This window comes from Oncorhynchus mykiss, chromosome 28, assembly GCF_057628025.1.
Source record: "Oncorhynchus mykiss isolate SJ-2025 chromosome 28, ASM5762802v1, whole genome shotgun sequence".
NCBI lineage: Eukaryota > Metazoa > Chordata > Actinopteri > Salmoniformes > Salmonidae > Oncorhynchus > Oncorhynchus mykiss.
This window is the reverse complement of record NC_143049.1, coordinates 8,760,603-8,779,844: the sequence shown is the minus strand read 5'-3', so window position 1 is coordinate 8,779,844 and position 19,242 is coordinate 8,760,603. Positions and strand designations below refer to the sequence as shown.

Below are 19,242 nucleotides of genomic sequence, written 5' to 3'. Positions count from 1 at the left end.
GGCTGAGCATAACCTCAGTGTGGTAGTGTCAAAAACGCCCAGAATAGACATGCACTCATTAGCACTGTGTGTGTTTTCTGGTCTACATCTGTGTGATGTGATCAATCAGTTTATTCCAGTTCAGAATGAAAAAAAAAATAGATATTGTATTTTAACAGCAACAGTTCCAACCTAGACCTTATTTCAACAATAATTTATACAGTAAGATGTACAGTAGGCCTGATCATTTTTCATCTGTATTGTTACTTACGGTTGCACTATCAAAAAGCCTGTGTGTGTTCTGTTATACATCTGTGTGATGTGATCAATCCGTTTATTCCAGTTCAGAATGAAAATGATGTATTCTATTTTAACAGCAAAAGTTCCAACCTAGACAGATATGCAAGAGTGTTTTTAATGGGGGGAAATATAAACATGAATAGATATTTATATGGATATTTAATTTCATTGTTTTTTGTTTTTGTCTATATTGCATTTGTTTTAGGCATAAGGGCAATGAAATGTACCGATATTTATGGAGAGTTGCATATTTTCCTAAGCTTGGGTCCTAGGAAAACACAGCATTTCTAATTTGGGTCCCAGGCTGAACAAGTTTAAGAACCACTGCAATAGAGCATTATGTATTATCATGGCCAGACAGAAATACATTTAGCTGAATTTCCTCAAACTCAAAAATGTCTTTGCCATGATGATAAAGTGGTTTTCAGGAAAAATCATGTATCCACCTCTTTCAAACATCAAACAGGAATGCTATACTACATCAGCCAACTTTTAAGAATCTGCATTGTAACGTTGGGTTCTGAACAAACTGAGTAAAACTCAAATGGACAACTAGAAAATGCTCAAACCAAGTTTACACATCCACTGGGTCAAACAGCTGTGTGTCAGAGTGTGTGAGAGTGTGTGTAGTGTACGTGACATGTGTGTACATGTGTTTGCATTTTGATTCATGCATTATGTGTATGATTTCAACAGCACTAACCTGTGGGTGGGAGTAGGATTGTTACAACACCTGTAGCAGCAGTTTCCACAAGCAGCAGAGGTGTGTGCAAGTGGCACCGGCAGCATGCTCGGGCCTCCAAAGTTGATTTGTTAAGCTTGAATGGTATTCCCGCTCCCAGAAATTGATAGATGAAGCCAACAATAAGCTTGAAGAGGATAGGCTGGTAACAGGAGAAGGCTGTCTCTACCTCTAGCTATCTATCAGCTGCTGCTCTCTGTGGGCTAAAGCCAGGTAGGAAACTAGAGAGACAGGCTGGGCGTATACTGCAGCACATTGGTGGCTAAGTGTGTGTGAGAGAGTCGGTTTACACCGACACAGTCAGTGAAGTACAGAAGGGTGGAGTGGAGAGGAGCTCAGTGGGAGTGTGAGTGTGCGTGGAGGAGTGTGAGAGACATTTAACCACTTCAGACCATGAACATGAAGCACCGGAGGTTCTCCCTTGACAGCTCAGTGTGAGTATCAACCAATCAAACTTTTTTAAATAAGTGATTTATTATTATGCATTGTTTCTGTACAGTTATTGACAGGCTCAGTTAAACTCCAGCTATAGAGACCGTTTTCAATGTTTATATTTACATTAGGAAGTTTGAATGTCCCTTAACATAATCTTATTGGATTTTAGAATAGGATATTACAGTACTGTACAGTCCTCAAACATACAAGTAGTACATACCACAGATTAGAACACACCATATGGGGTTTGGGCCATTCCGCTTGTATTTATAGCTGTTTCACAAGTGGGTTAGTTTGAATGGAGGATTCACCTGAGTGGAGAAAAATAAAGTGAAAGAGGAGGAGAGGGAAGGAAGGAAGGGAACTTGTTTGTTGCTATAATTTGGACTCAGGGGTGGACGTAACATAGTAAACGAAAAGTCAGGACACTCAAATTAGTATGATATGTTTAATTTTGGTATGTAACGTATACATTTTTGGATGTCCATCATCCATTTTGTATGATATGTTACAAATTACAATTTGTAAGTTTGTTATGATTTTCAATTTGTTTAATATGTTACGAATTTGCAACATGTATGATATGTTAAGAATTCCAATTTGTTGTGGCTAACATTAGCTAGGTGGCTCACACTAACGTTAGCTAGGTGGCTAATGTTAGCTAGACTAGGAGTTAAGGCTAGGGTTAGGGTCAGGTGTTATCTTAAAGGGTTAGGGTTAGGGGAATGGTTAGCTAACATGCTAAGTAGTTGAAAAGTAGCTAAAAAGTAGTAAGTAGTTGCAGTTGCTTATTAGCTAAAATGCTCAAGTTGTTTGTGATGAGATTCAAACAAGCAACCTTTGGGTTGCTAGACGTTTGCGTTATATGCCAACCCATCCACTCTGACCAACCATCCTCCTTTCATTTTTGACTTAATAAATCCCTTTCCTGCAGTCAAATTACCTAGTGCCCTCCTGGGTGGAATGTTATTCATATTTGTAATAAATATTATTTCAAAAACCTGCTGAAAATCTGAAGTTTTTATGTCAAACGGTTTTCTGGGATGTATATAAAGTGTAATATTGGGATGCAAACTCATAATATAATACCTTTAAGATCTATAACTGACATGGTACAGGTGACTTATTTTTTTAAAGTCCATAACCATGTGTGTGAGATGTGTACTTTTGTTTAAAAGTAGATTTGTTTAAAACTACCAAGAAACACTCTGTGTGACCCTGATTTAGCCCACTGCAGTAAAATTAAGGAACCTTCTTATATAACCATACCAAATGTAACATATCATACAAATTTCAATGTCCTGGATTTTCGTTTACTATATTACATCTGTTCTATGAGACCGGGTTGTTTTGTTTACATTCCACCAAAATGCGTGGCAGCCATACCCTTCAGGGCCCTTGTCTTTATTTATTTGTAATTTTATAAGATTAGGTGAAAATAAACAACTTTCTATTCCTTTTGTCATTTATGAGATACAAACAGGTTGTTTTGCATTATAGCTGATTGCTTTGTTTGTTGTAGTTTTAAAATAATATTTATTTTGTATACAGTGCCTTGCGAAAGTATTCGCCCCCCTTGAACTTTGCGACCTTTTGCCACATTTCAGGCTTCAAACATAAAGATATAAAACTTTATTTTTTTGTGAAGAATCAACAACAAGTGGGACACAATCATGAAGTAGAACGACATTTATTGGATATTTCAAACTCTTTTAACAAATCAAAAACTGAAAAATTGGGCGTGCAAAATTATTCAGCCCCTTTACTTTCAGTGCAGAAAACTCTCTCCAGAAGTTCAGTGAGGATCTCTGAATGATCCAATGTTGACCTAAATGACTAATGATGATAAATACAATCCACCTGTGTGTAATCAAGTCTCCGTATAAATGCACCTGCACTGTGATAGTCTCAGAGGTCCGTTAAAAGCGCAGAGAGCATCATGAAGAACAAGGAACACACCAGGCAGGTCCGAGATACTGTTGTGAAGAAGTTTAAAGCCGGATTTGGATACAAAGAGATTTCCCAAGCTTTAAACATCCCAAGGAGCACTGTGCAAGCGATAATATTGAAATGGAAGGAGTATCAGACCACTGCAAATCTACCAAGACCTGGCCGTCCCTCTAAACTTTCAGCTCATACAAGGAGAAGACTGATCAGAGATGCAGCCAAGAGGCCCATGATCACTCTGGATGAACTGCAGAGATCTACAGCTGAGGTGGGAGACTCTGTCCATAGGACAACAATCAGTTGTATATTGCACAAATCTGGCCTTTATGGAAGAGTGGCAAGAAGAAAGACATTTCTTAAAGATATCCATAAAAAGTGTTGTTTAAAGTTTGCCACAAGCCACCTGGGAGACACACCAAACATGTGGAAGAAGGTGCTCTGGTCAGATGAAACCAAAATGGAACTTTTTGGCAACAATGCAAAACGTTATGTTTGGCGTAAAAGCAACACAGCTGAACACACCATCCCCACTGTCAAACATGGTGGTGGCAGCATCATGGTTTGGGCCTGCTTTTCTTCAGCAGGGACAGGGAAGATGGTTAAAATTGATGGGAATATGGATGGAGCCAAATACAGGACCATTCTGGAAGAAAACCTGATGGAGTCTGCAAAAGACCTGAGACTGGGACGGAGATTTGTCTTCCAACAAGACAATGATCCAAAACATAAAGCAAAATCTACAATGGAATGGTTAAAAAATAAACATATCCAGGTGTTAGAATGGCCAAGTCAAAGTCCAGACCTGAATCCAATCGAGAATCTGTGGAAAGAACTGAAAACTGCTGTTCACAAATGCTCTCCATCCAACCTCACTGAGCTCGAGCTGTTTTGCAAGGAGGAATGGGAAAAAATGTCAGTCTCTCGATGTGCAAAACTGATAGAGACATACCCCAAGCGACTTACAGCTGTAATCGCAGCAAAAGGTGGCGCTACAAAGTATTAACTTAAGGGGGCTGAATAATTTTGCACGCCCAATTTTTCAGTTTTTGATTTGTTAAAAAAGTTTGAAATATCCAATAAATGTCGTTCCACTTCATGATTGTGTCCCACTTGTTGTTGATTCTTCACAAAAAAATAAAGTTTTATATCTTTATGTTTGAAGCCTGAAATGTGGCAAAAGGTTGCAAAGTTCAAGGGGGCCGAATACTTTCGCAAGGCACTGTATATATAGCGTAAGCATATATTCTCAATCAATAATTAATCAAATTCTTTCTTTCTGTAGTGGATATATGTATATATATACTCAAGGCTTTTTTTCGTAAAGATTGTTTTGGGGACTCTTTCATTCTGTGATGATTTAGTGCATTTTATTTGCACATTCACATTGAAGTTTGACTTTTTGAGCTGTAAATGTAGTAGCTTTTGTTGCTATTAGGCCTAAATTGTCTGTAAGGAGTGGCACAATAATTAATTAAGTGATGGAACAGGATTAACAAAGATACATGTATATTCAATTTCCACTGTTTGCTTTCTCCCAGCCTCAGGTGGGGGAACTTAAACATCGTATAACACACACTTTGCATGTGACATGTTTTGACCATTTAAAATACAAATAATAGCAAATCTTCCTTTGACCTGGATGCCACATATGTTTTAGACAACTAATTTAACTGTTAAGTTGTTGTTGACCATCTTATCAACTACGAGCTAGAACTGCTCTGCCAACCGTTGTACTCTTCTTTATGGTTGTCTGATGGTATCAAGTAGATGATGTGAATGTAAACAACGGGTGGCAGGTAGCCTATTGGTTAAGAGTATTGGGCCGGTAATCACAATGTTGCTGGTTCGAATGCCCGAGTCAACTAGGTGAACAATCTGCCAATGTGCCCTTGAGCAAGGCACTTAACCCTAATTGCTTCTGTATTAATTCATTGTTAGAGCAGCTTTCACCAGAAGACAAAACTATGCCCATGGGTAGGTGAATTTAAATTCAAACCACAACTTTATGTTAATTACAAAGTAAGACCTATACTGAAGGTAAATATGCAAATAGCTAAGTATGACCTCTAAACAGGAAGTGTTTACAGACCAAGGTGACCGTTTAGTGTCCTGTTCCTCCAGGTCCCTGGAGGATGGTGATGGAGGTAATCTGCTGGACCAGAGGAGAGGCAGCCGCAGTAGGCCTAAGAAGAGTGGAGAGAGGAGGAAAAGCCACAGTCTAGAGGAGGCACAGCTAGAAACACAGGGGCTGGGATGCAGCCTGAACCGGAGCAACTCACTCAGGTCAGAGGTTACTTATGAAAGCAAGTACAATGACTAGAACAGGGCGTGGACTGGGGGAAGCGAAGCCCTCGAAGTCCATATGTGCGTGTGTAATTGTGATCTCCCTATCCACAGGTCACAGACCATAGAGGAGGAGAGCTTCCATCGGCCTGATGGCGTCATTGTCACCAAAAATGTAAGCACATTTAAATGTAGAGCACAACACCCTGCAGGTACTATTGCACCTTCTCCACTACATGTTTGGATTCTTGGATCTGGCTCAGAAATATGTCCTGATTGAATGATTGATACATTCATGAATTGGTTGATTGATTCATTCCATCATTTCCTCTCTCTCTTGTAGAGCTTTGTGAAATACAACAAAGCCTTTCACAAACTCTTCGAAGACATTCCCACAGAGGAGAAACTAACTCATGGTGAGTTGATATAAGTACATGGGGAGTGTGTAACTTATTTATGATTTTGTTGTTGTCCATTGAGTGTTTGTCTGGGCTGCGTGTGGATTTATGGCTTGCATGTTTGCTTATGGAGTCGACATAATAATGAATGCATTGAGACATTCAATATAATTAATTCCACAACCTGTGCATTGTGCTCCTTGCTAACAACTAATTACATTAAACTACTTATTCACTCACTTTGCACAATATTTTAACATGTGCCCTCAGCTGCTTAGGACGGCATACAGAACATCACACTGTATTCTGGGAAAAGGGACGTTTCATTCAGTCTCTCTCATTTGGCAATGTTCTGCTTGTGTTTTCAGCGTTCACCTGTGCCCTGCAGAAGGAAGTGTTGTATCATGGGAAGCTATTTGTGTCTGTCAACTATGTGTGTTTCTACTCCTCCGTACTCCTCAAAGACACCAAGGTAAGATGCTCAAATATAGTAGAGTAGAGCAGATAATGCCAAGTTCGCCAACATACAGTGCCCTCCATAATTATTGGGACAGTGAATCATTTTTTCTTCTTTTGGCTCTATACTCTATACTCTATATTCTATACTCCAAACAATGACTATGAGGTTAAAGTGCAGACTTTCAGCTTTAATTTGAGGGAATTTTCATCCATATCGGGTTAACCGTTTAGAAATTACAGCACTTTTGGTACATACATAGTCCCTCCATTTTAAGGGAACAACAGTATCAGGACAAATTCACTTATATGTGTTTTAAAGTAGTAAAAAAAAAAAGTATTTGGTCCCGTAATGCATAGTACACAATGACAGCATCAAGCTTGTGACTCTACAAATTTGTTGATGAATGAGAAAGTTACAGACCCACAAATATCATACCCCCTTCCAAAAAAATGCTAACTTCCCTTATTTTAATGGTGAGAGGTTAGATGTATGTTAGGGGTATGTTATTTTGGCATCTGTAACTTTTTTTCACAGTTTAATTCAGGATTATTGGTAATCAATGCAGTTATTTTGAAGTGTTTAGAAACATATTATATTCTTATTTACAATAAAAGTGACTCCAAAATGACACAATACATTATTTACCATTAATTTCTATTGGGCACAGAATTATCTGAAACACAACTAAAACAAAGAGCAAATGCTTCTAACAAATATGGATGAGAATACCCTAAAATGAAAAGTGACAGTCTGCACTTTACCGTCATAGTCATTGTTTGATCTCAAATCCAGACTTTTGGAATACAGAGCCAACAGAAGAGAAAATGCATCACTGTTCCAATAATTAGGAGGGCACTGTAAGTAGAAGTAGATGCACAGTTGTGGTCTGTGTTATGTGTGAAGTTGATGTTGTACCTGTTTCTTTCTGTGTTATGTGTGAAGTTGATGTTGTACCTGTTTCTTTCTGTGTTATATGTGAAATTGATGTTGCACCTGTTTCTTTCTGTGTTATGGGTGTAGTTGATGTTGTACCTGTTTCTTTCTGTGTTGTGTGAAGTTGATGTTGTACCTGTTTTTGTCTGTGTTATTTGTGAAGTTGTTGTGGTACCTGTTTCTTTCTGTGTTATGTGTGAAGTTGATGTTGTACCTGTTTCGTTCTGTGTTATGTGTGAAGTTGATGTTGCACCTGTTTCTTTCTGTGTTATGTGAGACGTTGATGTTGTACCTGTTTCTTTCTGTGTTATATGTGAAATTGATGTTGCACCTGTTTCTTTCTGTGTTATGTGTGAAGTTGATGTTGTACCTGTTTCGTTCTGTTATGTGTGAAGTTGATGTTGCACCTGTTTCTTTCTGTGTTATGTGTGACGTTGATGTTGTACCTGTTTCTTTCTGTGTTATATGTGAAATTGATGTTGCACCTGTTTCTTTCTGTGTTATGTGTGAAGTTGATGTTGTACCTGTTTCGTTCTGTTATGTGTGAAGTTGTTGTTGTACCTGTTTCTTTCTGTGTTATGTGTGAAGTTGATGTTGTACCTGTTTCTTTCTGTGTTATATGTGAAATTGATGTTGCACCTGTTTCTTTCTGTGTTATGGGTGTAGTTGATGTTGTACCTGTTTCTTTCTGTGTTGTGTGAAGTTGATGTTGTACCTGTTTTTTTCTGTGTTATTTGTGAAGTTGTTATGGTACCTGTTTCTTTCTGTGTTATGTGTGAAGTTGATGTTGTACCTGTTTTGTTCTGTGTTATGTGTGAAGTTGATGTTGCACCTGTTTCTTTCTGTGTTATGGGTGAAGTTGATGTTGTACCTGTTTCTTTCTGTGTTATGTGTGAAGTTGATTCTGTACCTGTTTCTTTCTGTGTTATGTGTGACGTTGATGTTGTACCTGTTTCTTTCTGTGTTATGTGTGAAGTTGATGTTGTACCTGTTTCTTTCTGTGTTATATGTGAAATTGATGTTGCACCTGTTTCTTTCTGTGTTATGGGTGTAGTTGATGTTGTACCTGTTTCTTTCTGTGTTATGTGTGAAGTTGATTCTGTACCTGTTTCTTTCTGTGTTATGTGTGACGTTGATGTTGTACCTGTTTCTTTCTGTGTTATGTGTGAAGTTGATGTTGTACCTGTTTCTTTCTGTGTTGTGTGAAGTTGATGTTGTACCTGTTTCTTTCTGTGTTGTGTGAAGTTGATGTTGTACCTGTTTCTTTCTGTGTTATTTGTGAAGTTGTTGTGGTACCTGTTTCTTTCTGTGTTATGTGTGAAGTTGATGTTGTACCTGTTTCGTTCTGTGATATGTGTGAAGTTGATGTTGTACCTGTTTCTTTCTGTGTTATGTGTGCCGTTGATGTTGTACCTGTTTCTTTCTGTGTTATGTGTGAAGTTGATGTTGTACCTGTTTCTTTCTGTGTTATATGTGAAATTGATGTTGCACCTGTTTCTTTCTGTGTTATGGGTGTAGTTGATGTTGTACCTGTTTCTTTCTGTGTTGTGTGAAGTTGATGTTGTACCTGTTTCTTTCTGTGTTATTTGTGAAGTTGTTGTGGTACCTGTTTCTTTCTGTGTTATGTGTGAAGTTGATGTTGTACCTGTTTCGTTCTGTGTTATGTGTGAAGTTGATGTTGCACCTGTTTCTTTCTGTGTTATGGGTGAAGTTGATGTTGTACCTGTTTCTTTCTGTGTTATGTGTGAAGTTGATGTTGCACCTGTTTCTTTCTGTGTTATGTGTGACGTTGTACCTGTTTCTTTCTGTGTTATATGTGAAATTGATGTTGCACCTGTTTCTTTCTGTGTTATGTGTGAAGTTGATGTTGTACCTGTTTCGTTCTGTGTTATGTGTGAAGTTGTTGTGGTACCTGTTTCTTTCTGTGTTATGTGTGAAGTTGATGTTGTACCTGTTTCTTGTTGTAGGTGGTGGTTCACGTGTCCAGCATTAAGGAAGTGAAAAAGCAGAACTCAGCCTTGTCTATGCTCTCCATCCACACTACGGATGGAGACAAGGTCGGAAACAAACCCACAGTGGCCCTGATAGTCTTTGTTTGAGTGCGTGCGTCTTTGCATGTGGGCTGTTGTGTAGTCCCTTATTCTGTTTTGTCTATGTTTTCAGTATTTGTTGGTGTCTTTGCGGAACCGGCAAGTGTGTTACAAAATCCTGCAGACTGTGTGTACACAAGCACAGGTATACCCACATGATCTCTGACCTATCTCTCTCTCTCTTCCTCTTGCTATATAACTATCTCCCGTCTTTCTCTCTCCTGTCTTATTTACCCCATTTCTATCTCCTTATCTATAATCTGCAATTATCCTCTCCTTTCTTTGTTCTCTGTTTTCACCAAAGATGAATACTCTTTAACACACTGCATTGTGTGTCAGACTGTGTTCACACAGCAGCAGGGGGAGCAGGGGGAGAATGGTAGCAGCAGTCCCCACGTCTCGCCAGGAGAGAACGGTGTTGACGACGTGAATCAGGACATAGACACGGTAAGACCCCATCATGTCCCACCATGTACTGCCCATTTCTACTTTGACTGGTGATGACAAATGTCTGTCCTTTGTTGACACAACTACCTCTGGTTCCTCATGGTTGATCTTCGCTGTGCACTTAGTGACGTCAAAGAATCCACTTTCACTTTCCAGAACTCACTTTCAATATGATTTTGTGTGGAATTAATTAAGATAAATCATGGGCTTGTCATGATCAGACACACAAGCATACTTTCCTTTTCATTTGAACCCTTCCCTGCCCACAGATATCCAGCCACTCTAGCCTGGAGGACAGTATGGAGCAGAGCCTTCCTAAAGAGACTGTCTACTCTGACCTGCCCAGCAGAGGTTAGAAAGACTGTATTAGGATGTTTCCGCAAGAGACAGGAGAAAGAAAGGAGGGGAAATAGGATTAACAGAGGACATAAGAGAGAATTTTATGTTATGCTGTAATAGTACAATGATTAATAAATGCATGTTCACCTTCCTCAGGGAGGGACAGCTCCACTCCTAGAAGCAGCATCAGCAAAGACCAGGACGATCAGTTCACATTCACAGAGGAGGAAGACTCAGGTAGTTTAAACACACACTGAAGCACACGCAGACACACTGACAACCACAGCCACACACACGTGCACATATACCACACACACACACACAATTAAATGTTGTTTGAATAATCAGTCAAATCAATCAAATGTGTTTATAAAGCCCTTCTTACATCACCCGATGTCACAAAAGTGTCACAAAGTGCTGTACAGAAACCCAGCCGAAAACCCCCAAAACAGCAAGCAATCCATTGAATCCATTTTCTCTTCTCTGGATCAGCTAACTCGTGTTTTTGGAGAGTCACTGAAAGGATTAAATCTCTCCTCCTCATCAGAGAGATGAGCAACCTCAACGTCCTCCTCTCCATCTATCTGTTTCTGTGAGTACCATCTACCTCTCTGTCTTTCTCTCCGCCGCCTCTCTACCTCTCTAGCCTCTCAATGTCTAGACCTAGATGCTGAAGCCCTTCCCTCACCTCTTGTCTTATCCACACACTGCCACCAGTGAGTCTTGGTGGTTCTAAACTTCTTCTGTTGAAGAATAATGGAGGCCAACGTGTTTTTGGGGACTTTCAATTCTACAGAAATGTTTTGGTGCCCTTTCCCAGATTTGTGCAACGACACAATCCTGTCTCTGAGCTCTACGGACAATTTCTTCGACCTCATGTTTTTTGCTCTGACATGCATTGTCAACTGTGGGACCTTGTATAGACAGGAGTGTGCCTTTCAAAATCATGTCCAGTCAATTGAATTAACCTCAGGTGGACTCCAATCAAGTTGTAGAATCATCTCAAGGATAATCAATGGAAACAGGATGCACCTCAGCTCAATTTAGAGTCTCATAGCAAAGGGTCTGAATACTTATGTAAATAAGGTGTTTCTGTTTTTTTTTGCAAAACTTTCTAAAAACCTGTTTTTGCTTTGTCATTATGGGGTATTGTGTGTCGATTGAGAAGAAATTGTTAAATTTAATCAATTTTAGAATAAGGCTGTAATGTAACAAAATGTGGAAAAAGGGAAGGGGTCTGAATACTTTCCGAATGCACCGTATAGCCTTGTTATTGTTATTGTATCATTATTTTGTTTTACTTTAGTTTAATTAGTAAATATTTTGTTAGTTCTTAATTTTCTTAAAACTGCATTGTTGGCTAAGGGCTTGTAAGTAAGCTTTTCACGTTACGGTGTTATATTCGGCACGTGACAAATACAGTTTTATTTTATTACATTTATCTAGCGCTCTCATGAGTGCTTTGTTCTGATCTTGTCCATTTTCAGACGTGCGTCTACACATGACTTTCAAATGTCTCTTATCTATCCATCGTGATTTCCTGGTCCCTTTGGCTATATAATCACCTTTTCAAGGAAATGCAGGTGTCTGTCTGCTTAGGTATGTTGTCTTTCTGGTTTGGTTTGGAGCCATCTGATGTTTATATGAGGTTAATTCCTGGAGAGATGGTTAGATACAGTACCTTCAGAATGTATTCACACCCCTTGACTCTTTCCACATTTTGTTGTGTTTCAGCCTGAATTTACAATGGATTAAATTGCAATACCCCATCATGTCAAAGTGGAATTATGTTTTTCAAATTTTTTGACTAATTAATAAAAACATTTAAGCTGAAATGTCTTGAGTCAATAAGTATTCAACCCCTTTGTTATGACAAGCCTAAATAAGTTCAGGAGTAAAAATGTGCTCACCAAGTCACATAATATGTTGCATGGACTCACTCTGTGTGCAATAACATGATTTATGAACATGATTTACCTCATCTCTGTACCCCACATATACAATTATCTGTAAGGTTCCTTAGGTCGAGCAGTGAATTTCAAACACAGATTCAACCACAAAGACCAGGGAGCTTTTCCAATGCAACGCAAATAAGGGCACCCATTGGTAAGTGGGTAAAAAAGCAGACATTGAATATCCCTTTGAGCATGGTGAAGTTATTACACTGAACAAAAATATAAACACAACATGTAAAGTGTTGGTCCCATGTTTCATGAGCTGAAATACATATTCCATATGCACAAAAAGCTTATTTCTCTAAAATGTTGTGGACAATTTAATTTACATTCATGTTAGTGAGCATTTCTCCTTCACAAAGATAATCCATCCAACTGACAAGTGTGGCATATCAAGAAGCTGATTTAAACAGCATGTGATCATTACACAGGTGCACCTTGTGCTGGGGACAATAAAAGGCCACTCTAAAATGTGCATTTTTGTCACACAACACAACGCCACCGATGTCTCAAGTTGAGGGAGGGAGCATGCAATTGGCATGCTGACTGCAGGAATGTCCACCAGAGCTGTTTCCAGATAATTTAATGTCAATTTCTCTACCATAAGCCGCCTCCAACGTCGTTTTAGAGAATTTGGCAGTACGTCCAACCAGCCTCACAACTGCAGAGCACGTATATGGCGTCATCTGGCGAGCGGTTGTCAACAGAGTGCCCCATGGTGGCGGTGGGGTTATGGTGTGGTGCCTAATGCATTTATTTCAATTGACTGATTTCCTCACATGAACTGTAACTCAGTCAAATTAATAAAATTGTTGCATGTTACATTTATATTTTAGTTCAGTTTAATTACACTATGGATGGCGTATCAATAAACCCAGTCAAAGATACAGGTGTCCCCTAATCTAAGGATTCCACGTGAGTGGGAATATAGATATGCATCTGTTGGTCACAGACACCTTAAAAAAACATGCACCTCACAATGGGCCTCAGGATTTGGTCACAGTATTTTTGCACATTCAAATTGCTATCGATAAAATGCAATTGTGTTCGTTGTCTGTAGCTTATGCCTTCCTAACTTGCCGGAGAGGAAGGAAACCATTCAGGAATTTCACCAGGAGGCCAATGGTAACTTTGAAGCAGTTACAGAGTTTAATGGCTGTGATAGGAGAAAAATGAGGATGATCAACAACATTGTAGTTACTCCACAATACTAACCTAAATGGAAAACTGAGTGTAAAAAATATTACAAAACGTGCATCCTGTTTGCAACAAGGAACTAAAGTAATACTGCAAAAAATGTGGCAAAGCAATGAACTTTTAGTCCTGAATACAAAGTGTTATGTTTGGGGCAAATCCAATACAACACATTACTGAGTACCACTCCATATTTTCAGAAACAGAATGGAGCTAAGGCAAAATCCTAAAGGAAAATCTGGTTCAGACTGCTTTCCAACAGACACTGGGAGATGAATTCCTCTTTGAGCACCCGAGTGGCGCAGCGGCACTGCATCTCAGTTCTAGAGGCGTCACTACAGACCCTGGTTTGATCCTGGGCTGTATCACAACCGATCATGATCGGGAATCCTATAGGGTGGCGCACAATTGGCCCAGCGTCATCTGGGTTAGGGTAAGCCTTCATTATAAATAAGAATGTGTTCTTAACTAACTTGTTCAATTAAATATAGATTAAATAAAACATGTAAAAGACAAGGACAAATCTAAACTGGAGTTGCTTACCAAGAAGACAGTGAATGTTCCTGAGTGGCTGAGTTACTGTTTTGAATTAAATCTACCTGAAAATCTATGGCAAGGCCTGAAAATGGTTGTCTAGCAATGATCAACAACCAATTTGACAGAGCTTAAAAGAATACTGGGCAAATGTTGCACAATCCAGGTGTGGAAAGCTCTTAGAGACTTACCCAGAAAGACTCTCAGCTGTAATTGCTGCCAAATGTGCTTCTACAAATATTGACTCAGGGGTGTGAATACTTATGTAAATTAGATATTTCTGTATTATATTTTCAATAAATTTGCTAACATTTCTAAAAACATGTTTTCACTTTGTCATTATGGGGTATTGTGTGTCATTGTGTGACAAAAACAGATATTTAATCAATTTTCAATTCAGGCTGTAACACAACAAAATGTGGAATAAGTCAAGAGGTATGAATAGGAAGGCATTGTAGATGGATCTTGTTTTTGAAGCACAATATGTTCTCCAGATGGTCATACTGTATGTACTGTGAACTTCTTTCATACTGCATGTACTGTGAACTTCTTTCATACTGCATGTACTGTGAACTTCTTTCACACTGCATGTACTGTGAGCTTCTTTCATACTGCATGTACTGTGAACTTCTTTCATACTGCATGTACTGTGAACTTCTTTCATACTGCATGTACTGTGAGCTTCTTTCATACTGCATGTACTGTGAACTTCTTTCATACTGCATGTACTGTGAACTTCATTCATACTGTATGTACTGTGAACTTCTTTCATACTGTATGTACTGTGAACTTCATTCATACTGTATGTACTGTGAACTTCTTTCATACTGTATGTACTGTGAACTTCTTTCATACTGTATGTACTGTGAACTTCTTTCATACTGTATGTACTGTGAACTTCATTCATACTGTATGTACTGTGAACTTCTTTCATACTGTATGTACTGTGAACTTCTTTCATACTGTATGTACTGTGAACTTCATTCATACTGTATGTACTGTGAACTTCTTTCATACTGTATGTACTGTGGACTTCATTCATACAATATAAACTGTGAACTTATTTCATACTGTATGTACTGTGAACAAAATAATGGTCTCTCCCTTTAGAATCTGGTTCCTCTCACGATGTCTTCTTCTTTTTATTTTATCCAACCTCCAAGTCCTTATAGTAGATAGGTTTTCCTTGCAACTGTCTCCTTTGGTTTCTCTTTCATTAGTTGCCTGTGAACTGTGGAGGATACATGTAATTGCGTGTTTGTGCTCTGACAATACTTTCTATTTGCCCCTCAGGGGATGAATCAATTCATATTGAATTACACCTAATGATGATAGATTTATATAGACTGTGTTAGATTTTGTATCACACTGTAGAGAGATTACCTTTCATGTGCGATAAAACAGTATTCAACAGTATAAACAATAAAGATTAGGGAGGGAACACTTCCTTAGTTATTTTGCCGTATGTGTACAGTACATAATATTGTGTGTGTGTGTGTGTGTGTGTGTGTGTGTGTGTGTGTGTGTGTGTGTGTGTGTGTGTGTGTGTGTGTGTGTGTGTGTGTGTGTGTGTGTGTGTGTGTGTGTGTATATAGGGTGGTGCTTCTACTGCTGTCATCAGGGTACATCGGCCTGCGGATCTTAGCACTGGAGGAGCAGCTGAGTTCCCTAGGGGCCCTGCCTGAGTTCTCCATACACCACAGAGAGTGAGCAAACACGCACGCACCGCAGGGTAGTTTTCCACAGATTACTGTTCCCCGTTGTGATACTATCAAGCACCTTAAAAGAACTCCAAACTTCTACATGAAAAAAGGAAGTCACTTCTCAAATGAAAAACCATTAAACTATTTATGGTGAAGCATGCAGGCATGAGGATAAGGCAAGCTACCTCAAACCGGTTGTGTAGACAGAGTGTTCTCAGACATCAGCAGCTACAGTACATCAGCAGCAGCAATCGCAGGAGGTTAGAAGATAAACGGCCCTGGAGGAATGTCACTTGTTTTTCCAGAAGTCACTCCACTATTATTATCCTTAAACCTAACTACAGGAACACCCCTTGTGGGAATTTGAATCTTCACTTTACTAATATGTGTCCTCTCACTGCTCCTTCCTCATTCACAGATACAGGTACAAGGAAACGTAGTCTGCAGAGACACACAGCAGGAAGAATAAAGAGCAAGACTGTTTGTCCAAAGCCACAGGACAACAAACTACGTAGATCCACTTACTGTATAAAGAGTCTCAATTTCACGTCGTCTTGTGACTCGTGCGATGGACCATTGAATATTTTAACAGTATTTATTTGTGGATCCTCCCGATCTGTTGAGGAGACAGATCACTTAGAATCTACGACTCTAGCGCCCCGTAGTGGTGTTTCTCAGAAATGTGGAAAATGTTGACTTCATACAAAGCAACATACCTTTTTATCTTTTTCTTGGTAGCCTATATTTAGTAGAATTTGATTTCAGGCCGTCGCAGTCCACTCCTAAAATAAATTGTCTTCCTGCTCTATTTGTTTGTCTCAGCTCAACTGGTTATGCCTGTTTTATTGTCTTGCTGTAAATTGTGTTATTTTTGAAAGTAATTAAAGTCAGCAATTACTTTAATCTCAAATTTCCTTGCAAATTCATTTTAGAGAACTTGTCTAACTGTCAGTGTCACAAACAGGCCAGCAGGGGGCACATTCTCCTCAAAACCAAATTAAACCTACTGTACACAATTATTAATGAAGTATACTTCCAATCTATAAAATCATGTATTTGAAAAAAGGCTACTTCTAAACATTCAAAATATATGTTTTCTTCTTAATACCGTTCTTGAATGTCACCCTATTAACTAAAATAGAATGTGTCAGCGAGACAGCCACTCACAAAGTATAGACTACTGATTGCTGTCCATGGTGCTGAAATTTCAACGTGTCTATTGAATCGATTCTAGCCTTTCTGAGGTGCCAGGGCATGTTGCCTAGAGCTTTGCTTTGGCTAATGGATAAATGATTATTGTTAGTCCTATTTGGTCGTCATTCTCTCATACTAAGCCTAAACATTTCATGAAGCTATAGCCTCCTACATGGTGTCTGTTGTCTGGAGGCAACAATGTGTCTGTTGGCAGCTATGATGTAATTACTTATTCTATAATTAAAGTTGGAAACTCAAACATTGCAGATTGTAAAATTGATTTCCGATGCAACAGCATACTAATCGGTTACCAATATATTTTTTAAATATACAACTGTCCTGTATGGCCTAACTGAACGTGCATGACATGAGTTGTCCTTGCGCTCTCTCCTGGCTCGGATAGAGAGTTGTGCAAAACCAGTCTATTACCCCTTAAGAATCATACCCTTTTTCTCACCTAAAATGATATACTGCACCCAAATCTAACTGCCTGTAGCTCAGAACCTGAAGCAAAGACATGCACATTCTTGATACCACTTGAAAGGGAACACATTGAAGTTTGTGGAAATGTGAAATTAATATAGGAGAATATAACACATTAGATCTAGTAAAAGATAATACAAACAAAAACATCATCTTTGAAATGCAAGAGAAAGGCCATAACATATTATTGTAGTTTAGGCACAATTTAGATTTTGGTCACTAGATGGCAGCAGTGTGTGTGCAACGTTTCAGATTGATCTACCAAAATGTGCCGAATTGGTCAATTGATTTCAAGTACATAACAGTAGGGAACATACAAAAATCAAATGGTAATACAACATGTAAATTTACACACTCCCAGGAATGTCATACATGACGAATCATTAGCTTATAAAGAGACAGCAGGCATTCAAACTGTAGAACCCAGTTCCTACATCTGAAAATAAAAATGTATTTTGTCCAACAAAACTATACTACATTTTATCTTTGGGATCCTCAGAATGACAAATCAGAGTAAGATTAATGAATCTAAGTACATTATTTACCTTTAGAGGTGAATGTGTCAAACCAGTTGCTGTGATAAAAGTTTTTTGTTCTTGTGCACTCTCAAACAATAGCATGGTATTTTTTTCACTGTAATAGCTGCTGTAAATTGGACAGTGCAGTTTAGATTAACTAGAATTTAAGCTTTCTGCCCATATATACGACATGTCTATGTCCTGGAAAGTTTGCTGTTACTTACAACTGTCATGCTAATCACATTAGCGCACGTTAGCTCAACCGTCCCAGTATAAGGACACCCATCATGTAGTGGTTAATGCCAACTAATACAGACAGTCCACCTTCAAATCACTAGTTTACTGGGGATTGTTTCATTACGCAATGTAGCCTACTATATCCTTAGCAGTAGCCTACAGTACCTTGCAAAAGTATTCATCCCCCTTGGTGTTTTTCCTATTTTGTTGCATTACAACCTGTAATTTAAATAGACTTTTATATGGATTTCATGTAATGGACATACACAGAACAGTCCAAATTGGTGACTTGTTTAAAAAAAATCTACAACATTTCAAAATGAAAAGTGGTGCGTGCATATGTATTCACCCCCTTTGCTACGAAGCCCATAAATAAGATCTGGTGCCAAAAATTACCTTCATACGTCACATAATTAGTTAAATAAAGTCCACCTGTGTGCAATCTAAGTGTGACATGATCTGTCAATACATATGCACCTGTTCTGAAAGGCCCCAGAGTCTGCAACACTACTAAGCAAGTAGCACCACCAAGCAAGCGGCACCATGAAGACCAAGGAGCTATCCAAACAGGTCAGGGACAGAGTTGTGGAGAAGTACAGATCAGGGATGGGTTATAAAAAAATATCAGAAAGTTTGAACATCCCACGAAGCACCATTAAATCCATTATTAAAAAATGGAAAGACAATGGCACCACAACAAACCTGCCAAGAGAGGGCCACCCACCAAAAGTCACAGACCAGGCAAGGAGGGAATTAATCAGAGATACAACATAGAGACCAAAGATAACCCTGAAGGAGCTGCAAAGCGGAGATTGGAGTATCTGTCCTTAGGACCATTTTAAGCCGTACACTCCACAGAGCTGGGCTTTACGGGAGAGTGGCCAGAAAAAAAGCAATTGCTCAAATAAAAAAATAAGCAAACACGTTTGGTGTTCGCCAAAAGGCATGTGGGAGATGCCCGAAACATATGGAAGAAGGTACTCTGGTCAGATGAGTCTAAAATTGAGCTTTTTGGCCATCAAGGAAAACGCTATGTCTGGCGCAAACCCTTCACCACTCATCACCCTGAGA

At 38.9% G+C, this 19,242-nt stretch overlaps 1 protein-coding gene across 2 annotated transcripts; it reads left to right on the top strand.

The window, feature by feature from the left end:
- The first annotated feature begins 1,022 nt into the window (after positions 1-1,022).
- Positions 1,023-16,642, top strand: LOC110508436 (uncharacterized). 2 transcript variants are annotated; one of them, XM_036966910.2, is made up of 13 exons: positions 1,023-1,455; positions 5,525-5,686; positions 5,801-5,861; positions 6,030-6,102; positions 6,453-6,556; positions 9,445-9,534; positions 9,641-9,712; positions 9,907-10,014; positions 10,284-10,365; positions 10,510-10,590; positions 10,846-10,945; positions 15,632-15,742; positions 16,158-16,642. In XM_036966910.2, exons 1-13 carry the CDS (start codon positions 1,415-1,417, stop codon positions 16,177-16,179), a joined length of 1,107 nt encoding a protein of 368 aa, XP_036822805.2. In that variant the 5' UTR covers positions 1,023-1,414; the 3' UTR covers positions 16,180-16,642. The 2 variants fall into 2 exon arrangements, with proteins under 2 accessions (XP_036822805.2, XP_090081826.1); XM_090225700.1 differs by lacking the exon at positions 16,158-16,642 and having other exon boundaries at positions 1,227-1,455; positions 15,632-15,768.
- The last annotated feature ends 2,600 nt before the right edge of the window (positions 16,643-19,242 follow it).